The following is a 23255-nucleotide window of genomic DNA, read 5'->3' on the forward strand; positions in this document are numbered from 1 at the left end:
TCCTCTCATAGGGCCATCTGTGCCCTGGTGTCATATGCAGGGAACACTCATTATGCTAAGTAGCAAAGCCTGTCTTCCCTGAACACCAATCACTGACATACTGCCCGGGGAAGTTGCGTAGTTAAGAGAGACAGTAAAGCATCGCTGTCAACATTGCTTTCCCACCTCTCCCTCTGCCCAAAAGCTGGTTTTTCTGGACATCATTGCCCAGCAGCTCTTAGAACACAGTGTAAGAACCAAATAAAACCAACCAATTATTTGTAGAACTCTCTTCTACTCATAGGGCAGTCAGAGCAGCTTCACAAAGCGCAGTTCAAGAACCTGTCAGGACAGAGGATGAACAAGCCACAGTTTCATAAGACTCCAAGAGTGACAACCATGTATTCATCATCAATGTGAATTCAGGATATTTTGCTCCCTGGATTTATCCTAATACAGAAGGCTTTGAGCCAGGGGTCATGGTACTCTCATATGGTTGAGGAACAAATAGAGATTCTAGCATTTGTTTTGAAACAATTCATCCATGCACAGGGCACCTTTATTGCATCGCAAGAAGCTACTGCTGAAATTCGAAGCAATTTTTCCTGTAAGCCTTTATGCCATGTAGAGATTTGCCTGGCAGCAGCCATTCTGCAGAAGAGCAACTTTTTATCTCACCAATTAAGCCTTCCTTGTTTTCAGGTATCAATGTGGCAAAAACCCTGGATAGAAACTGTTAATCTGGTACTAAAAGGGTTAACAAAGAGTAAAGATGGCTGATTTAAACCAAGTCACTCAGTCATAGCTTGGGAGATTGTACAACTGGGTATTCAGGTTAATTTGTTGGTCATATTTAACTTCACCCCCTTGGAGATACTTTGAGAACTAGACAGCTTAGCCTATTTTATTATTTGCTTCTCTCCTCTTTTCTCTATATTTTTGTGTATTGGCAAATTGTTCATAATTCAGTTGCTGCTGTTAGACACACTGTGTCTTTTGTGATGGATTTCAGCAGCAGTAAACCAGGTTGGTTGAACAACAATCTTTGTTGAAAAGTGGAGTGTAGATATAATGCATAAATACAAACACTAATCCTATTCTCATGTTGGCCAGATCCTTATTCTTTCCTTAAGGCTGTAATATTTTTAAAGAGAAATTCTACATTATCTTTAATGGATTTTCCCCCTGGAATATAAACTGTGTTGACAAAAACATTTTAAAAAGAAAATGAAAGAAAAGACTGACAACCTGCTTATTAACAAGACAACAAGTGGGACATGCACCAAAATTTTTATTTATTATTTATTAACATTTATACACCACATATGCTAAAAAGCCATCAAGGCAGTGTACAACATTTTAAAACAATAAAACCCTAACACAATAAAAACAAGTACATTAAAACAGTAGAATATTAAACCAGCTGCATAATTTAAAAGGCTAAATTTCTAAAAGCCTTTCTAAAGGCCAAGAGTGTGGGAGCCAATCGCAGTTTTTGAAGGAGCGCATTCCACTGTTTGGGAGCAAACAAGAGAAAGTCATATCATAGAATCCTTTCATGCATGTCCAGCAAATGGGCACATGTGGGCAATGGTGCCCTAAAGAGTGTCTCTCCTGCAGATCTTAACCGAGCACGTTCATAACTAGATAGGCAGTCCCTTAGATAGCCAGATCCTAAGCCACTTAGGTCTTTAAAGGTTAAAACCAATGCCTTGAATTAAGATGAGAAAGCACTGGCAACCGGTGCTAGTCTTTCAAAGAGATGTAATATGGTCCTGATACCAGGCACTGGTTAGCAGTCTAGGTCCCATAGTCTTGCAGTGTATTCCCACTGCCTATGAGTACTGTTGTTCAAGGCTCCAGACAGCCTGGAAAGGAGCCTTGCAGAGCAGTTCAGACTTCAGAGTGAGGTTGAAGAATAAGGAAAGGAAAATGTGACCCCGTTTCTCCACCCCCACCCCCTCAAGACCATGCCATACCATGTGCGTTCTCTCTATGTAGCACTAGAAGGCTCAGGTGTTGATCTGTCTGCCAGTCCGAAACCTGAGCATTTAAATGCAGGGGGTGGGGGGAGTGGATTGTGGTAGTTCTGGAGAGTGGGAAAGGGAAAACTTCTCTTCCCGACTTCTTTGCTTTTCCTTTTTTCCTAAACTGACATATCCCTCCCCTGACTCCACCCCTGTTTTATAAGACTTATGTAAGGGGAGCTAAAGAGCTGTGCAGGCTAGCCACATACCCAGGCACCAACACCCATAGCAGAAATGCTTCTCTGCTGTCTGTGCATTTGGCTAGCATGGGAAAAGTCTCTCCACTTGCACTGACATATGCACACAAAGCTGCCCCACATATGAAGGGACTATGGCCCAATCAGGGTCCCTCCTTGCGTGGAGGACCTCTATGCATATACATCAATATGCAAGGAAAGCTCTTTCCCATGCCATCAGAATACATGGTTGGCAGGGAAGCATTTCCGTCATGGGCAACAGCAGCAGGGGGCATGGATGTGGCATGGTGGAGTTCCCCACATCTCAAAGAGTTGAGCGTGTGTGTGTGTGTGTGTGGGGGGGGAACCTCATGTCAACAATCCATGTCTCAACTGCTCCGAACCATACACTGATAAGAGTCTGGCTATAAATCTGGTTCCTTTAGGCCGTTCCCCCTCCCACCCCAGGACAGAAGTGGGAGTTGCCATGGAAAATGGGAGAAAAATCCAGCTTCTCTATCTGCCTCTGCTCAAGTCTCTTCCATCTCACATTTCTTTTATTCTGTTCCGTCACCTTTCCTCTTACCTCCTCCTTCCTCCTCCCATCACACTCAACCAGGAGCTGAAGCAAAAGCGTTTGGAAGCCTGTCATGAGGACCCTGTCCCCAAGGGAATTTAAAAACACCACTGCCTCCTATGTGGTTCCCCCCCCCCAGATATTTTTGTACTTCTGCACATCTCAGGGTTCCCCAAGCATACAGACATTCCTCTTGTGTGTGGGGTGGGTGGAGGCTGTTTTGGGTCTGGGCGAGTTAGAAATGTGCTGCAGTCATGCACAGAGAGCCAGTGTGGTGTAGTGGTTAGAGTGTTGGACTGGGACCCGGGAGATCCAGGTTCTAGTCCCCACTTGGGCCATGAAGCTCACTGGGTGACTTTGGGCCAGTCACTGACTCTCAGCCTCACCGACCTCACAGGGTTGTTGTGAGGATGAAAAGGAGAGAAGGATTATGTAAGCCCTCTTGGGTTCCGTGCACTAGGAAAAGAGACAGGATATAAATGTAATAAATAAAAAAAGAAAATAATAAAATAATCATGCTTTTAGCTGTGGGGGAGGGGACTTGGCGATTATATGGAATGATGATGTTTGGGCTACTTCACACCACAGCAGCTGCTTGAGAATCCTGTTCTCAGTGGGGCGAATTTTAACACAGGTTAAGCAGAATATTTTAATATTTCAGCCACTGCTATCATACAGGACTTTGCAGACAAAACTTCTTGTTTGGCAAAAATTCAGTTTTGCTATGAGAGATTTCATGCCCTCCACTATGGAGATTTGATGCCAACTCTTGCATTTTTAGAGCTTAGAAACATGGTGTGCTGGGTAGAAAATACAGCTGTGTCATTGCCATGACTAGCAAGCAGCTTCTGATCCCCTGTTTGTGAGTGTGACTTTTATAGCCCAATCCAACGGTTCAATGTGGTACATGGGAAGGAAAATACATTAATGGAAAACCAAACCATAAAATGTCACAACAGTTAAACCAGTACACAATTAAAGGTATTAATCTACCTTCCTCTTAGCCAGGCCCAAGACAGCCTCCAAAGGGAGTCTGTTCCATAACCTGGGAACTACTACTGCCTCTTCATATATCTTGTTATATACTTGGCATATAGATGGTACCTAAAGGAAAGCATGCCTAGCAGATCTTAAGAAACTACAAGGTAGCTGGACTTGCAGAGAATGCAGTGGGGGCGCCCGATAATCCTACAGCTGAATCATCAACTCACAGGCAAGGCCTACCCAACTCTACCCAACAGGACTTAGGATGCAACCACATCACACAAGGGCAGAGTGGGAGGGGCAATACATTCTACAGTGAAGCTGTCCACACTGCATGACAGATGAGACCCGCAGCCCAAGGTGGACAGAGCTATAGCAGCATAGCCCCACCCACAGTGCAACCACATTGTGCATTATACTGGACATGATTACATCTGGGACTGGTATGAATACTTTAGCTGAAAATTTACTGGAAGGACACCTCCTCCTCTGTGTGTGTGTGTGTGTGTGTGGGGCAATACTTTCAAATCACTCGTACATAAATCTGCCTCATACAAAAGGACTCATCAGGTCTCAGATCTTTGCAATGTTTATATATATTGGTTTTGACTGATGGGGGGATCTGTTTTTATGGATTTTATTGAATATAGTCTAATGGATTTTTATTGTATACACTTACTGAAGTAATGCTAATCTTGCACGCCACCTTAAGAGGGTCCCACCCTTAAAGGTGGCCTAAAAGTAATTTTAAATAAAAAAATGATACATAGCATTTTGCGAGCACTGACAAGTCCATACTTCAAATACTTACATTCAGTTCTTAAAACATTTCCATTGGCTCCCTGTGGTGCTGACCAAAACACTGTACCAACATTTCTGTCTTTTTAGAAATCGTTTGGGGTTGTTTCTGAAACCTAGCCAAAGGTTACAAATTAATGATACCTGGATAACAATAATTTAGCCCACCTTCTGAACACCAATTGCAGAATGATGCGCAGCTCAAATGTAAATGGTAGTTACATTAAAGATAACAGCAACTCTTTTCTGAATAAAGTGCAGTGTATACAATCAACGCCAGAGATGAGGAAAAACATTTTTTGTTACATGGTAATATGCAATACCTAACAGAGATGTGTTCATTCTGAGTGCATTTCCTCATAATTTGTCATCCCCATGGGATAAATGAAATCAAACCAATCTCGTTGGACTGATTTGCCACAACCTGCTGACTCACACTCAATCCAAGCTCCCAGCTCTAATACCAAGCGTTTGGCAGCCCTGATGATACAACGGGTCTGCCCTATGAAAACGGAAAAGAGCAAAAGGTAACTGGCTGTACTCTGCAACTTCACATTGCACACAATTAACTTAAGTGGGAAGAGCAAGAACTATGCTGAGAAAAGAAGAAAGACCTTGAAAAAAATTCTCATACTAGCTGAACAAAATCTACATACCACCACAGCCTTTAAATGCACCTTGAAATAGAGAAAAGGGTCTTGGAAGGCCTGCAGAGACTATAAACAATTCCCCAACATGGTCCCCTCCAGATGTTTTGGACTACAACTCCCAGCATTCCTGACCATTGGCCATGCTGGCTGTGGCTGATGGGTATTGAAATCCATGCTATACAGGACTGCATAGAGAAACAAATGTTATGGGGAGGGAGGGCTAGTTTGTGAAAGGCTACCCAAATACGGGCTTTGAAAATCAGATCTTGCGAACTTCAGCAAAGATGCTCCTGAATGTGTACTGAGCTTCTAGTACAGCCTTTCCCAAACTGATGCCCTCCAGATGTTTTGGAATTCATCTCCCACCAGCTCCAGTTAACATGGCCAATAGTCAGGAATGCTGGGAGTTGTAGTCCAAAACACCTGGAGGGTATCAGGTAGGAGAAGGATGTACTAATATTTGGAACTGGAAGCACTCCCAGCCTCAGGAGTTGTTCTTAGCCGTTCCAGTTTCCACCAAAAGGTTCCGGGGACTGTAGTTTGCCCAGAATTCTTTTCAACCCCTAGTTTCCCTCACAAGACTACCGTTCCCAAGGGACTCCGAGGCAAAGAAATGGCTGTCAAACCATTTTATATTTGTAGTGTAGAGATGCCTTGTTGAGTTTAATTCTAAACAAGTTCTAAAAGATCCAGGACTTAGCCCCAGTGGCTCCAAGTGCTTCAACAAAAATGGCCCCACTAAATGGGCAGATTAGTTCAAGTTGGCAGGAGAGAATAGAGCAAGTGGGGGATTCAGTATCCAAAAAGAAATGGAAGAGGCTTGCTTTAATCTGATGCTTGAAAGTCACCATTTCTTTTGAGTATGGCCAGCATGCTTAAATCAGAGGTCTTGCTTGTCACTATATTGAGAGTTCTTTTGGGTGTATTGAAATAAGACATGAAGATGCTTTGTCCCCAAGGAAGACCTCTGGTAGAAGCACACATTCTTCACAACACAGACTCTTACTCTAAACTACCAGCTTTAGGCCTGCCTCTTTCTTCACTCTACCAATTTGATAAGCCAAAACAGAAATTTATTTATTTAATTAATTTAAAATATTTCTTGGCCGCCTTACAGAGCAGAAGCCCTCCCAAGGCAGCTTACAACAATAAAATACATAAAAACAATTAAAATATTAAAAGTGATAAAAGTGATAAAAATGTAAAAACAATAAAAACAATAAAAGCCAACAATAAACAAATTCATAACTAGAAAGTAGTTTCTTTTTTCTTCTCTCCTAGACACTTAAAGGATTCATATAGACAATTTTAATATAGTGATGCAGTTCTGTGGATTCAGTGTAGTTTTCAAAGTTCTAATTAATTTAGTAAAAAAATGCCCCCCTCCTTTTCCTGTTAACAACAAAAAGTTTCCCATTTTTACCAATAGCTCTCCTTAGGAACAAAGGGTCAACCTGTGTTATTTTGGTTCACTAAAAATACCTCTATTAGAGGAGATAACCCAAGGGCCTCCAGATGTTTCGGATTCCAACTCCCATAAGCCCTAGCCAACATGTTCAACGGTTAGGGATTATACTTACAGGCAAGACCTTTGATCAAAACGTGTTGGACACATCCCACAAAATAAAACTGCTATCTTGGTTGTGTTTTTGTGATGAGTGTCTCAGGTTTCCAGATTTTTACAGTATTACATGTACTTCTGAAAATTACAGCATAACTAAGTACAACAAGACAGAATTCTGGTTTTATTATTTATTTTTTATTAACAACATTTATACACTGCTTCTTATTTGAAACAAATCCTGAAGCAGCTTACAAAAGAATAGAAACAAACAACAAAACCAACAAGCGAAACAGACCATGCATATTCTAGTACAATGAGGGTTTTACAAGTAATTATGCAATTGGGGGTATTACCATTGGCCCCAAGTCTTCCACTTCTCCACACAGTCCCTGCTTTCTCTTATTTCTTCTTATATATTTAAAAAACTTTTAAAAATCTGGGAATAGTTTTACACAACATCCCCCCCCCCCCCCCGAGAAAGAAAAGTTTCTGGAACTATACAGCACACATTCTGTGTATGTGTGTCTAGGACACTGGAGTGTACCTAGCACTTTGTGCACATAGGAGTCAAACTTTATGCACACAATTCCCCCACTTTTTTTGAAGGCTCACATTTAAAATAGATGGATGGAAGTACATGGGATGGAAAGCGGATTTACAAGGGAACAAAATACCACATTTTGAAGACAGCCCTTTAAGTTGAATGCAACACACCATCTGTACCTGTTTTCCCCTAACAAGGGGAATGTATGGAAAGATGCAAGATAAGAGTCTCATGAATATGAATACATATGAACAGAGCACAATATGTTTGAGTATAAAAAACAGCTGAACATGTAGATATGCCCTGAGGGGTATATAGGAGTATATTCCAGCACTGAGTGTAGACGAGCTGAAAAATCAAGGGAAAACTATGACTGATCACATCTGCAAGAAGTGTAGTGTACAAACAGCACAGAAGTGAACATGTTAATGATGGGTTTTGTGCTTAACACACTTGCACTTTTAATTCATTGGCCTGATTCACACAATCACTGCAGCTTAAACAAGCTACGGTGGCTTCTTTAAACCGTTGTCAGGTTATCTGAGGGTTGTTTCCCCATCACACGAGCCATGCAGCCCAGGTTCGGACAACCTGACAACGTGCGCTCAGGCAGGTTATTAGGCAAAGGGTACCCAGGATGCACCAGCATTCACCGCGGCTTAAACAAGCCACTATGGCTTATTTAAGCCGCAGCGATCGTGCGACCTGGGTCACTATATTTGGCATGATCAGTTCAATTCAAGCCTATTGTATATCACCCTGGTATCTGTAAGGATGAAGTGTCATCTAGAAATGTTTTATACAATCAAACTTATAGCAAGTCAGGCCAAACGGATCTTCTAGTTCTAGTTCAAACCAGTTATTGGTAGCAGCTTTCCAGTGTCTCAAAACAAAAGCCATTCCTAGCTTTCCAGTCATAGAACATTTCAGACATTGTTCTGTGTACGTTGTGTATTCTGAAACGAATCCCCAGTTGTATGAACCTCACACAGCACATTGCTATGAATGGCATGCATGTGCATTAATTACGGGGACAGGCTGCAATTTGTACACATACATGTCATTCATAACTGAGCATGAACATGCATATTGCATTTGAGATCTGTTTCCAAATACACAAAACATCTCAAGTGGCCCTAATTTTGTTTTTTTAACTGGGATTAAACTTGGGGCTAGGTCAAGACTGAATTTGTGCCAGGGCAACCCCCCCCCCCGCCCCTACCCGTTCTCAGTACCGGAGCTGAGTGCCGAAATATGCACAATAAAAATAAGTTCCTTTGAGCATGTACAGAATGCTCTCTTGCTCACACACCACTGAACAACCACAGCCTACCCCCTATACTCTAGGAAGCAACAGGTTTTTCAGGACAGCTCATAGCTTCTAGCACATCTCTTTTTAGGAATTAAACACTGGGCCTTGTACAGGCAAAGCACACACTCTCCCTCCCTCATTATCTCCCTGCTGCTTCAGCAGTGAAGCCCTGAAGTCTAAAACTCTGCTCACATAAACCAAAACACACAGGGAAGCTTCACAACTGCCACTGACAACCTTGTACTTCATCTACAATAATCAGATTTGTACAGAATCCACCCATTATTACAAGGCTACTTTCCCACATTAAATAAATATTTTAGGACAGTAGCAATCTTGATGTGCACCAACTACAGAGGGCTAGGACCTCTCATGTGGAGATCAGTCATTACTGCAGAAAAGCTGGACCATCTATTCCAAATAAAATAATTATGTAAGTTGTGTGATGGTTTGACTCCATATCATCATCTGTGATGTCGCAATTGGAAATGAACATGTGGCTATGCTCTGGGTTCAAGTGCACATCTCTGATGGCTGAGCCTTCCCACTGCCAAGCTCAACCTGAAAATAGCTAACCTGACTGCACATATACCTTAGAGCGTTGAGTAATAAACCTGGGAACCATTCTTTTATAGGCTATTTGTTACTCTAACCTGCTTCGCATGTAACAACAACTCAGAGTATGGGTAGAGTATGGGTTTTTGTTGAATCATGGGTTGTCATTACGTGCAAACCCTGCACTACGGTATAACTATGGGTTGTTAACCACAATCCAAGAAGAGAACCCAAAGTTTGTTGCTGGGTTTGTCATTACATATGAACAAGATCTCTGTCTCTCTCACTCACAGAACTCTTTATTTTGCCCCCAGATGCAGAAGAGCTGCACCTTCCCCCTTCAACTTACAAAGAGCCATTAAAACAACCTTCAGCTCAGCACCCTAAGGTATTTCCCAGGTAAAACAAGCAGTCCTCAGCAATTTTATCTTCCCAAGTTCTTTGTGCTCACATGTGGCTCTTGTAAGGCTATAATGAATGAGGTGTCACTTGCATTCTCAACTTTTGAATCTTTAGATTTAAAGCCCATGATGCCCATCACAACCCCAAGGAAATGTTCTCATCCTTCAGCCTTATCTAATATACAGTGCAATCCTAGAAGTAAAACCAACAGAATCCTGGGCACAGGCAATATTTGTAGGCATGTGATTAGCTTATTACACCAATGAATTATCACTGAATTAAGCTGCAGTCTAGTGCTACCTAGTTAGATCCAATCAGAAATAAAAAGACAAATTACTTCTCCCTTTAGAACCAAAATCTTACAACCCTGATGCAAAGAGTGGGGGTGGGGAAAGACAGGCGGGAAAACTGCTAACGCCCTAATTAATCCAGAAGCAGCATCATTATTAACCCCTTGCCACATGTTATGCAGTTCTCCAAGGAAGCCTCCACTTCTGGCAGACTGGCCAGCCAACTTCAGAGTCTCCCAGGAAATGCAGTCTAGACATAAGAGTGCACGTTTATAGCTGAAAATTGCAGGCCAATCAATTGCTTTCTATAAACTCTATTCCACATCATTTCTGGACCTTGCTTCAGTGCAAGCAACCATTACTCCTTCTGCAAGTATGCCAAGTACATTCTGCTATGCTAATATTAGAGAAGCTCACATGACACCCCCACTGAAAGAAGTTGGGGGGGTGCTTAGCTTAGTCCCACTGTGCCAGGGCCACACACCCCAACCATACTCCTGCCATGGAAACACTTCCCTGCCACCCATGTGCTGGGTAGGCATGGAAAAGGGTTCTATGTGTGCACTGACGCATGGGAGAGCTCTGCACACACGCAAGGGGGACCATAATTGGGCAAAACCAGCCAAACACACGGACAGTAGGAAAATATTTTTGCTGAGGGGGCCATGGCCAAGGTGCATGACTGCATAACCTCCCCCTCACATGATCTTTCAACACATGAGGAGGGGAGCTTGTGTGGAACCTTCTTAGAAAAGTGTGTGCAGAACAACCTTCACAGGCTTGGCAGGTAGCAGCAACCTCTAGCATTTGTGGCATTTAGAATAGGTCAGGGACATGCCTAGTTCTCCACGTCTACTTCTGAAAGCACCTCCTTTATGCTTGTTTGGGGTTTAGACCCCGATAGGGAACCAGAAGCCATCCAGGTTTGTTGGACTGTAATTCCCATCAACTCTGACCACTAAGCATGCTGGATGGGGCTGATAGGAATTGGATTCCATCAACGTCTGGGTGGACATAGGTTCTCCATGCCTGCTTTATATAATCCATCTAGGGCAAATGTCACAACTTTCCCTCAACGGAACCATCAAACTGAGGCATTAAGGGTTTGCAGTAAATTCTCAGCTAAAGATTCTTCACTTCCCCGACATTCACTTCCCAGACCTTTCTACCATCATTGGTAGGATGAATGCTTATAGTGCTGGGGAAATGTTTGAAACAGTGAGAATGAAATCTTTCCTTTTTTAGGAGACAGTGTCGGATTTTAGATGACATTCGAAAGCTTGAACCAGTATTTCAAATTTGTTAGCAGCTACAATTTTCAAGCCCTCGATATTAAGGTATTCGCAATGATATATATTTTATGTCTGCAAATATGAACACATATCTACACAATCTTACCTGATTTACATCAGCCTGCTATCAAGAATATTCTCTATTTGAATTATGAATACATTTTGTTGAACACACCTGGTCTTTTGAAGACATGCACTAAAGGTGATGGGATCCTGTAAATGCGGCTATCAGGAAAACCTAAATCCCTAGGTTTCAACTTATGATGCACAGCTTTATTATGCTTAAAGATGGACATATACAATTAACATCAGAAGCATATCTATTTAGGATAACTGTTAACATAAATCACAGGGAACAAGTATGGACAGATAAGATGAAAATACCACTGAAATGAACTAGGCATTCACTGACAATGAATGCCTAATTAGTAGCACAGCTATGGTAATGCCACTGTTTTTGATCTATCTTAGTTGCAGATCACTATGGGCTGAGGACAAGCTTGGGAGAGAAGAACTTATGCAGAAAGGCCTGCTCTGTAACTCTGTGCAGGTTACTGCAGGCAGGGGAGGGAAAAAGGACTGCAGAGGATTGAACTGCTTTGTATCGCAACTCAAACTGCCAAAAATAAAAGAGAAGAGAGTTTTAAATACAACCCTATGGTTGATGAAATTTATGGGAACAAGAAACAAGAGACTATCCTATACAAAGTGACCTTTTAACCTAAATTAAAGGTGCAGACAGGCTTATTTTAACATACACATACTCCAGTCACTTACCAGCCCTACAGTTTAAGACACAAACTTACTGGTACATGGGGGTGAGTGGGTAACTGTGTGGGCTGGTAAATCTTTGTATTCCTTTTGTATTTATCCGCAAAGCTGTTTTAGGATCACACAGCAGGACTAGAATGTTTGTGAAGAATGTGGGAGCAAAGATCACAGCAGCAGGAAACAGGCAAATGGATCTGGGATTATCCAAAAAGAGGGCTTCCTGACTGGATCCTCTCCTTGCTTGGTATCTGCAATACAGGAAATAAATGGAGAGAACGTAGCCTCAAACGATGCTACCCCCCTTTACATGTCTGAATGTAGATTTCAGGCATGAACACAAAGAACTGTAACCCTAACTTGAAACCCTGTAAAAACATCAACTACACAGCTATCCACATAACAAGAGCTTTAAAATTGTTGGAGGTGCATCTATAGAATCAGCAGTTTCAATATTAATGATTTCAGTGCAAAGATACATGCCCAGCTCAAGATAACAATATGGAGGAAACCTACTCATGTGACTGCAAAACAGCTCTATTTACAAGATCCAAGCAGTCCAACAGTTCCTTTACTACATTACAATTACAGCTTTCCTGCAACTGCACTAATAACGTCATAGGCTCAATTCAGATACCACAGCAAACAGTAAAAGGAAGCTTAACTGTAGTTTGGTACAATAACTAAAATGACAAACCACCATTTGCAATTGGCTGGAAACCAGATTTAGAAACTATGGTTTAAAGTTGCTGGGAAACATGGGCCAGAGGGAGTTGCTGCACTCATGTCCTACTTGTGGGTTTTCCAGAGGCCACTGGTTGGCCACTGTGTGGACAGAATGCTGGACTAGATGGACCTTTGTTCTCATCCAGCATGGCTCTTATGTTCTTAAGTGGGTTTGTGAACCATTATTTTTTCCAACAATGATTTTGTCATGATGTCTGAACTGACAAACCACAATTATAACCATTTTTCTGACTGGGGGATGGGGACAGCAGCTCAAAACAGGAGTACTGAGCAGACAGAAAATAAAATAATCCGTAAACCATCTTTTGACTGATTATTTGGAAGTTCAAACATGGTTAGAACTCTAAATTAAGGTTAGTGCAAAATGGCCCTACTGTCTGAATTGGAACAATGTCTGAATTGAGGCACTGTTAAGTATGTAAGAGCTTTGTCATGGTGGACCTAATTTTGTTCATCACTAACTTCTCTGACTGTACACTTGGGATTTCACTCTGGTGGCTGGCCAGCACAGATTATAGAGGAAAATCTAAAAGGTAAGTGAGAAGCAGGCCACAGCCTTACTAGCATCTCTTAGCTTTGAATTCTTGTAACTGATTTTATATAAAGAAGTTGATAAGATCTAGCACATGGGACCACTAATGACTGTATTCACATGTATTCAGTTGAACAGTCTTGGGCACTTTGGTAGTTATTTGGGAGCAAATATTTTAGCACTGTACCATTCATACACATTTTATGCAGAGGGATAATTCAACACCCTTCTGTCTTCCCCACAAGATGGCTCATGTTGTGTGAAATCAATCTGCTCTGGGTTCCCACAGAGAAAGGAATCATTCCCCTTCTGGTGTCCAGGAGCATTCTGGGAGAAAGCCAGCCAACTCCACTCTGATAGCAGTTCTATGAACAAATTGTTTGGGAGACTATGCAGGCACAGAACTTGGGTTGAAATAGTTGTTGCTGCATCACTGAAGCATGGCAGGCTTTAAAATCTCTGCTGGGGCAGTCAACCTAACCACTGTACAATTTGTGCACAACTTCATATTTAAAGAAACTAAGAAGTGCTATCCAGCCCCCCTCTCCTCTGCCACCTGCCTCTCCTCCCCTTTCTATCTGTCCACTCCCAACTGCTCCCTTGATTTTTCCCCCACCAGAAAGAGCAAGGTTGGACCATCCTAGCAACTTTTCAGACCAGCTCAATGCAAGGCAGCCCAGAAAGGAATGTGGTGCACTTTTCACCATGGAGAACATTTGTGCTGTTCTGCCCCAGGCTGCAAGGAGCACAACACACAGCAATCCCAGGCCAGCTAGGAGTTGGAGGTGAGACAGTCCCACATGGCTTTCCTACCCTACACAAGAAAGATTACCGTGGGACCAAAAAGGCTACATTTCTTGGTCTTAAAGGGCCAGAGATGCAATTGTTGGCACTCCACAGGACTCTTACCTGTGAAAAGGAACACTGCAGTGATGACACTAATAGAGGGAGTGGTAAGTTAGCTGCCATTCACCCAAGGGCAATTGCAACTTGCTCAGACAACCAAGTTACACATGTGTAATAAAATAAAATGAGAATATGACAGCCAGAATAGACAAGTATTATACTGCAGCCGGCTGTTATATTATGTATTCAGGACTTACACCTAAGGATTAAGATCCTATCAAACTGGGTGCTGAACAAGTCTTATTAGCTCTCATTCCAAAGTGTCATAATTTAATATTAGGGCGAAATGTTGCATACTGGAGAAACCAGTCAAGAGTTAAACCAAAGTAACAGTCACAGCTTGCATAATAGTTTCGAAATAATTCCCTGCTACATAGTTGGAAAATCCTGATTTTTAAAAACCTACTTAAATTGCACCCACGATAATGCAAGCCAGCGACGATTATGAAGTAGTGAAAACTACAAATGTATTTCTAATTTACTTCACAACTGCTATCATATCAGATATTCATATATAAAGTTTCAGCTTCAACTTGCCATATCAAAACTATCTGGTTCCTTCTTTCAAGGCACTATTGCCCAAGTGGCTCAGATGGAATTTCATGCTGCATCTTGGAAGACATTAATGAAAATCCACCTTCATTTTTTTTAAAAAAAGCCAATTCCTAATCTTCAGCATTTTCAGCTTGCGAGCAGCCTGCCTGTAAGAGTTTCCATTGCTGAAGCTTTTATGCCCTGCATGTGCCTGCCCCTATTTGAGCTCCCTTTACTACACATTCCTGCTGCCTTTCACATGCCCATTTTCTCTCCTGGACAAACAACAGAGTAGCTTTCTATATGTACATTTTATTAATACAATTTATTTAGAGTGAAAACATGGGGGTTTTCTCAACAAAGACTTCATTTGTATGCGTGCAAGAGCAATCTGAATTATGCCCCCTTCTCCAGACTCTATAAAAATTAACCCGACAGCAAAGGAACAGCATTCCCCCAGGACAACAACCGAACCCACTGAGAAGAGCCCAGGCTTTTGGGATTGGCCCAACATACCAAGCTACATGTGACAGTTATACAAGAGCCCTAAAACCTAAATGGGTGTGGGTTTAAAAGTTATACTGATCTGCAAGCTTCCAGCAACTGGCAATTTTTTTTTTTCTAGCATAGTGGACAGGGCTAGTTTCCTCAAACGCTGTTAGAAGTAAAGTTTAAAACCACTAGCGTTATAATGAAGGAGAGAAAACAAATAAAAACAAAAAGGAGCCCAAAGACATTTTCCACCAAGATCCTTTCTCAGCTCAGCCAAGAGTTCTGACAGTCACCTGCAGTGCATCCAGACAAGGCTTTTATGGTGCCATCGCCCTGCCTCCTTCATGGAAGTGTACAGGGGGTCCAGACAATGACTTCTACTCAAGACCCTTCCGTGTTTTCTTACAGCTTCTTCCATCTTTCCTTTAAGGAGAAAAAGATAGAACAGCTGCACAATGCCTTCTGACTGGTACTGCTGGGAGTCCTCCACCTGAAACCACTCCCAAAGTGTCGTTACTTTCCACGTGGCCAAGTGCCCCTTCAAAGTACGCAGCCATTGTAGGGCTGTGTTGTGTTGAACACAACATAGTGCTGTGGTAGCTGCTTGCTTCCTTCTATGCCTACCACCATGAATCCAGGGCAAGCTCGCTAGACAGCCCAGCAGCAAAGAAAGGGGAACAGCAGGCAGCAACAGAGGGAGGATGAGGAGCAACAACAGGTGAGAACAGAGCACCAGGTAGGCAACCACCACCTGAAGATTTATCTAAAAGGTTGCTTTGGATCCTTCCATTAATGGATAGTGGGAGGGACAGAGGTCCCTTCCTACTGTAGGTCTTGTTCCAGTTGGTTCCATAGACAGATCATTCCAGGGAAGAATGGAATCATCCCCCTTTAGCTTCACAACAACCACCCTGTAAGGTAGATTTGGCTGAAGGAGGGTGACTGGGCCAAGATTTAAACCCCTTTTCTGGGTTCTCCACAGTTTAGTTCCAGCACTTTGTACATTGCTGACTCAGTTTAGGTCAAACTGTGACCCACTAGTGGTACAATGTTGATACCACCATTTTAAAAAGGTTTCAAGTGAAACAGCTTCTCAACAAGGCAACTGGTACCTTTTTTCCTCTTTGCTCCACTCTGGCTCCAGACTGATTGGGCTGAATCCTACAGTGAAGATGAAGCTGGCCAGGACCTGCCAGACTGGGATGTTATGGGATGCAGAGCTACCCAGCCAAACTGGGTTTCACCCAGTCATCTCTCGCAGCCCCCCTCCTCACATATTGAAAGTTGCCAAATCAGTCGTGCTGCTCTTTGTCCCTTGCAGGACAGCAACCACAGCTGCAGCTGACCCCCAAACCTTCCAGCAGGGTGCCTCCTCTGTTCCATCTGCTATCCATGGTCTTCTACCATGCTCCCTCACTCCTTCCCTCTTTCACTTCCTCTTCCACTTCTCCTTTACTCCTCTCCTGGCCTTCTTCTGCCTCATCCCTCTCTTTCTTCACTTTGGTTTCCCATGATCCCCACCCCGCACACTGCTTTTCCTCTTTTCCTTGTTTTCCCTTGTCTATACACCCGTCTCCTAATTCACTCCATTTCAGTTCTTGCCAATTTTACCGTCCACACTCCATTTTCTATTTCATTTATTACATTTCTATACCGCCCAATAGCCAAAGCTCTCTGGGCAGTTTACAAAGATTAAAAACCTCAAAAACATTATACATAGTAAAAAAAAAATTACATAAAAACATATGAACAGATAGCACACTCAAACACATATATAGCTAAACGGTTTAAACGACCAACAATAAGATTGTCTTCCACCTCTCCTTTTCTTTTATTCTCTTCTGACCCACGTTCCCTTGACACACCACATCTTTCCTCCTCACTTTCTCCCCTTTATTCATTACTGTGTCCATCTCCTTCCTCTAGCATGTTCTCCTCCTCAGCCCTCCCTCATCCACTGCTTTACCCTGATTTTCCTCTCCATATTCAGCCTCTGGCTCATTCCCTGCCACATCACCATTTTCTGTTTCCCTGCTTTCTCATTCATCCCATTCCCTTTCTCCTAATCACATGTTCCAATTTTCCTAACTCCTACTTCACCCTTTCTTTGTCTTCCTCTGACCATCTCCAGACTCAACTATCTTCTTACACAAAGCAAATTTACCCATCCTTCCTGCTCCTCCCCCTTCATGAGGGGCAAATCAACACAGGACTGCAAGAATAATAAAGGGAAGTTTAGATCAGCCCCACCCCAAATGAAAATTGAAACGTGCATTCAGCCACTGCCCCTACTTGGATGGTGCTTCCCCCTCTTCACACACCAAGCCCCTGTTGCCCACCGCCCCCGATTTGAAGGTGCTAAACAGCTCTCCGGACTGCTGTCCTCAAACCCCCCCACAGGGATTGCAGGGGGGAAGTGGAAGTCTGCTTGCATGGTGTGAGATGGCTCCTAAGGTTAAAAAAATGACTGCCCAGTTGCCAATTGGATTTACAGGAGGCCCCAAGCTTGGAAAGGCTGAAGACCACTGCACAAAAACACACTGGCTCTAAGACCCTGGCTATTGTAAACATGGGGCATAAAAGCAAGCAAGCAGCTTTGTACGAATCAGTCTGAGGACTCATGTGAGCTACAGCAAGGAAGTCGAAAAAGCTACAGCCAATATATCACCCAGTGATCTTAGCTGAAGCTCCACTCAGCATGACACTATCATGTCATGCAGCATTAGGAGGGGTTTGCTAACAAAAGCAGGGAGATACATCTGTCGTTGTTAAGAGCCAGTGTGATGTACTGGTTAAGAGGATCAGACTAGGATGGAAGAGACTGAGGCTTAAATCCTGACTCAGCCATGAAGTTGACTTGGTGGATCTTAAGGTCCATCACTGTCTCCCAGTCTAACCACACAGGTTCACTGAGAGAATAAGAGGAAGGATGGAGAACCATGTCTGCCACCTTGAGCTCCTGGAGGAAAGACAAGATATAAATGTAATAAATAACATACAACAAACACTGTAATTTGATACACATGCCACAGAAACAGCCCAAACTATACAGGGGTTATAGCAACAGAAGCATCTCCGCACACTTTTCACCAGCAAACATTACACTATCTTGGGTAAAGCTACGCCAAGGCCTATACCAGCCTTCCTCGACCTAGTGTCCTCCAGATATTTTGGACTACAACTCCCAGAATTCCTGACCATTGCCCGTGCTGGCTCTGGCTAATAGGAGTGAAGTCTGAAACACCTGGAGGGCACAAGGTTAGAGAAGCCTGCCTATATGATGCAGCTTCACCTGTAAGTTTCTTGGATTCCTGCTCTATTCCAGTATGTCAAGCAGCCTGCATTACTTCAGAAGAGGAAAAAGAGAAACTTTTTTACACTTGTGTTTTTGTGCTGTGATTGTTTCTAAGATTAGCCTAAAGTTGTGTTGGATTCCACACACACACACACACACACACACACACGAAGCTCTTCTGCTCATTAGACATTCAGGGCTTGCTCAGTCTTCCAGGAAAACAGGCCAGACAAGCAGAGAACAAATAGAATGACCTCAGACACTAAAAGGGCAAAACCTGACTAAGGGAAGCTTTCATCTGTGGAGCTCGTTTGCTTATGACTTTTTAATGTCATGCAATAGCCTAATCATACCAGTCTAAAAGATCATTATATTACATTCTAAGTATGTTACTAGCTATATTACAAGTAACACCTTAACAAATCCTATACTGAAATGCACGAAGTGACCTACTCTTAACACTCCTTTAGTTCAACAATAATAGAGAGTAATGACTGCTTTAGGCTTGGTGTTAACACGACTAAAAAAAATTTATCCTCAGCACGTAACACTCTTTCAATTACATTACCATATAATATAAAACATTCTCACAGGTGACCTCCCTCCTTCCAAAAGTGCTTGTGTAGGTTATCTGATGCAGCTTTTTTTTCTTGCACAGGCATTTATAAAGCAACCGTCTATATTAAAAGGAGTTTTCTGTATGGCATCACTTAGAAAGTCTTACAGCTACAAAATCAGTTAACACTGTAATGGAAGACTTAGGGTAGGCACATGGATTCAAGGATACAGCCTTATTCTCACGACAGTAATTCTACTGGAGATGGCTGTTTACAAAAAGCTACCAGAAAGCTCCTAAACAGGAAAGGTGCTGAGTAGAACATAAGAGATGTGCCCTGCCCAGGAGGTTAACAAGCTGTGGAGGAGCACAAAATAACTTCCCCACCCCTAAATAAACAGGTCTTACATATTACTTAAAAGACAAGAGGAAAGTAGCTTGACAAAGAAAGATATGGATGTTTCTTCAGGTATAAGAACCCGCTTGGCAGAAGGCATGGAGACTGGAGCAAAAGAAAGAGATAAGCAGTTGAGAGTAAATGAGCTTGTGCAGCAAAGAACAAGGAAGACTCAAAGACAGAGGCCTAGCCCACACATAACACATAACGCTAACCCATGGTATGGGTTGTTAAATTCTGGGTTGTTGTAATGTGTCAACATGATCGTGCTAACAAACCATAGAAGAACTCTGAGTTGTCATAGAAGAACTCTCAGCCCAACCTACCTCACAGGGTTGTTGTTGTGAGGATACAACGGTGAGGAGGAGGATAATGTAAGCCGCCTTGAGTTCCTTGAGAGAGGGAGAAAGGCGGGGTATAAATGCAATAAATAAATAAATAAAAATTGTCTAAACCATGGGTTGCATTATGTGCAAACCCAGAACCATGGGTTGCTCAGCCAGACTACAGAGGCAGAAAGCAAGAGTGGTAAAAACAACAACAACACCCAGCCACTCTACTTGCCAGTACTACAGTGCCAGAAAGGCATTTGGGATACAGGGAGGGAGCAGGCAAAGGAAGAAACAACCCAGAGATTGAGAGAACAAACCATGGCTTGTTCTATCACCTGCCAGACAAACCCTGGGTAGGACAACAAACTATTGGTTAAATAAACAATGAGTTAGTGTTATGTGTGAATCAGGTCACTTGCAAAGGGACTGGGATGCCTCCCCTTGCTCTGCACACTTGCCTACCTTCCTCTCCCCCACCTTGGGACCTTGGAGGCTGCAGCTGTAACAAGAGGTTGACTAAAAGCTTCCTCTGCCTCTGCCAAGTTGTCTACATCACCCCAAACACTGAAATTAGCAGTCATTGCCAAATATCATTATTTTGCACAACAAGCTGGTTGGCCCACTCTTCTTAAAAGCCATATCCTTAACGCCACCCTGTCATCAGAATAGCAATTTAAAAAAACAAAAAAAAACCTGGCAATATGTTGCCTGCTCTGGAGGCGGGAGAACCAGGTTCAAACTAGTCATGCAGCAAATCTTAAAAACAGGAGCGGGACAAATGCATTTTAAAAAATTGGGATAAAACAAGGCCTCCGGTACTTCTGGTGAAAGAAATCTAAATAAGCATACTAAAAAGTGAAGGTGTATGGTTCCAGAGACCTTTGTCTGAAACCTTTAGAAACCATGTGCCAGATTTATGCCTCTATCCAGAAAACACTGCTGAATCAGAGGACGGGGCTAGAGCATCTCTAATACACTAGACAGAACTCGCTATTTGGCATATTATGAATTTGCATTGTCATGTCTTCAGCACTCAGAAATCAAGACAGAATCAATGTCTACAGAGTCCTCTTCTCCACCTTACAAAACATTATGAATGAATGCAAAAGAAAACCCCAGACAATATATTTAAAAGTGTACAGCAAATCATATTCAAAATTATACTGAAACGTATGAAGTTTAATTTAGAAGCACTCAAGTCAAATGTCTCATGATGCGCTTGGATTTCCAGCATTACCTTTAAGAAAACACTCACAGTAAAGTAAAAATATTTTTTAAAGGATTGATGGGGTGTGGGTGTGGTGATAAAAACTGGATTTCTCTTGAGAAATGAAAACTCCCAGGCAAATAAACACAAACCTGCCCCTAGTATTATATCCCAAAAGCTGGGATGGAATGACAAGATGGTTCCAGATTTATGAAAGCCGGATGGGGAGAGGCAATAGGCAATAGTAACCTTCATGACTGCCATCCACTTCCTTCTACCAACAAAAAATGCTTAGTATTCACAGTGGTGCCGCGTGATTCTGGCGTGAGCCATGCTGCAATCCTCTTTCCAGGAAGAGCAGAAGATGGAAGAACTCCAGTTCCGCAAACTCACCTAGAACAATGTACCCTTCTAAATCAACGGCACAGCTCTCACAGATCAGCAGGTTCCATTCAAGGCCCTGGGACAGAAAGCTTAAGATAGCTTTCAATATTCCCAGTGGACAATATTCAACATCCCATGTGCTGTCTAATGTCTCTTTCCTTCCCCCCCTTCATTAAATGCACACTTTGAAGCCATTACTGCAGACTGCATGGGGCGGGGGGGGGGGGAGCATGCAATGCTTTCCATCTGGGAAATTCTCTGCAACTGGGATCTTCTTGTTTTCCCAAGATGGTTTCTTTACACTGTGCTCTAAACCGCTTGCACAGAAAATCCTCTTGTAATTTTAAATTTCGTTTTCTAAGGTTAAAATACCCCACACAGACACAGTCCCTGCTAATTGCCATATTGATCAGAAACGATGGAGATGAAATTACCATCCATCACAGGAGATGGAACAAGCGTCCTTCCTTCCGCCCCACGAGGGACCCAGCCTATATCCAGCAACCCTGAGCTTTGCGATTCTCCACTCAGTAATACCCCCCCGGCCCACAAAGCGGTTGAAAAGCAGCATAAAAGACCGTCAAGAGACGGTCCGAGTCAAATACGTGCGGCCCCCCCGCACTCTGAATCGGTTTTAGGACGTGAGACTTATTATTATTATTATTATTATTATTAATAATAATAATAATAATAATAATAATAATAATATCATCATCGAAACCGGCCCTCTTCCTCATCCCCAGAAAGACGGCCAGGACGACAAGCAATGTAAAGGGCGGGTGGGGGGGAGGAAATGCGAGAGGGCTCTTAGAGGCTTTGCCCGCATTGCACATGCCGCCCACCCCACCCCATTTACACGGGGGGAGGAGAAGGAAAGGAGAGCAGCTCCCCTTCCTTCCTACAGAAAGCGGCAAAGGAGGGTCTCGTTTTGGGGGGAGGCGACGGTAATCGTGTCCCCCTCCCAGCGGGGGGGGGTCCTTCCTTCCACGCACATGATTTGGGGAGGGGCGTCCTTCTCCCCTCGAAGGGAGGCAGGCAGGCAGGCAGGCCTCCGTCCTGCTGCCTGGGCGGGGAGATACCCTGAAGGAAGCGGAGGGGGGCGACGGCGGTTCTTCGCCCCGGGCCCGGCCGGGCCCGCCCGTGACCTGGCACATCTTACCGCGATCACGTTGACGAAGGTGGTCTTGCCCGAGTACTGCAGCCCCACCAGGGTGAGCTCCATCTCCTCCTTCCAGAAGAGCGCCCGGAACCAGTCCAGCAGCTTGGTGAAGAGCGCCAGCATCCTGCCGCCTGCCTCTGCTCCCGGCCCCCGATCGCACAGCGCAGCCAGGCCCGGCGCCTCTATTGTCCCGGAACGAGCCGGCCTTGCCGCTACCGCCGTCGCGCTCTGCCTCCGGGCGCTCGCTCGCTCGCTCGCTCGGCTCGAGTCGCTCAGCTGCCGATGGGTGGGGTCAGTCAGCGTCTACCCGGCCCGGGGTGGAGACTCGGGACTCGACGGCCCGTGCCGCGGAAGCCGACAGCGGCCTCTGCAGGACGGGAGGACCCCGAGGCAGCCCCCCCAACGCCTGCCTTGCGAGGCCTAGTCGAGCCGGCTCGCGTTGCTGAGGCCGCTGTCGTCGTGGGGTTGGCGATAGAATCAAGGGCAGCCCCGTTCTCCCCCCGTGAAATTGTGTTTGGAAGTAAAAGTTTTTTTTAAAAAATAAAGGGAAGAAAAAGAACATACATAATAATATAATAAGATCACTAAAGAAACAAAGAAAATCACTAAATTTAGTTCTTAGCGCGCAACCCTATGCATGTTGAGATAGAAAAAAAGCCCTACAACTCCCAGCATTCCCCAGCCAGCTATGCTGGCTGGGGAATGCTGGGAGTTGTAGGGCTTTTTTTCTATCTCAACATGCATAGGGTTGCGCTAAGAGATGTGGGCAGCGCTCCTGAGCATGGGGAATGCTGGG

General features: G+C 43.6%; 1 protein-coding gene across 1 annotated transcript in view; it reads right to left on the reverse strand.

Moving 5' to 3' along the window:
• ARL8A (ARF like GTPase 8A) overlaps window positions 1-22761 on the reverse strand; it is a 47080-nt gene extending 24319 nt beyond the window's left edge. The window contains exon 1 of the mRNA XM_084853635.1: window positions 22460-22761. Within this exon, the coding sequence (XP_084709761.1) occupies window positions 22460-22582 (123 nt within the window). The 5' untranslated portion in view covers window positions 22583-22761. The remainder of the gene's footprint in view (window positions 1-22459) is intronic.
• Between the last annotated feature and the right edge of the window lie 494 nt (window positions 22762-23255).

Source organism: Heloderma suspectum, chromosome 4, assembly GCF_057233095.1.
Source record: "Heloderma suspectum isolate Gila_16-S chromosome 4, 16-S_ref, whole genome shotgun sequence".
Lineage (NCBI taxonomy): Eukaryota > Metazoa > Chordata > Lepidosauria > Squamata > Helodermatidae > Heloderma > Heloderma suspectum.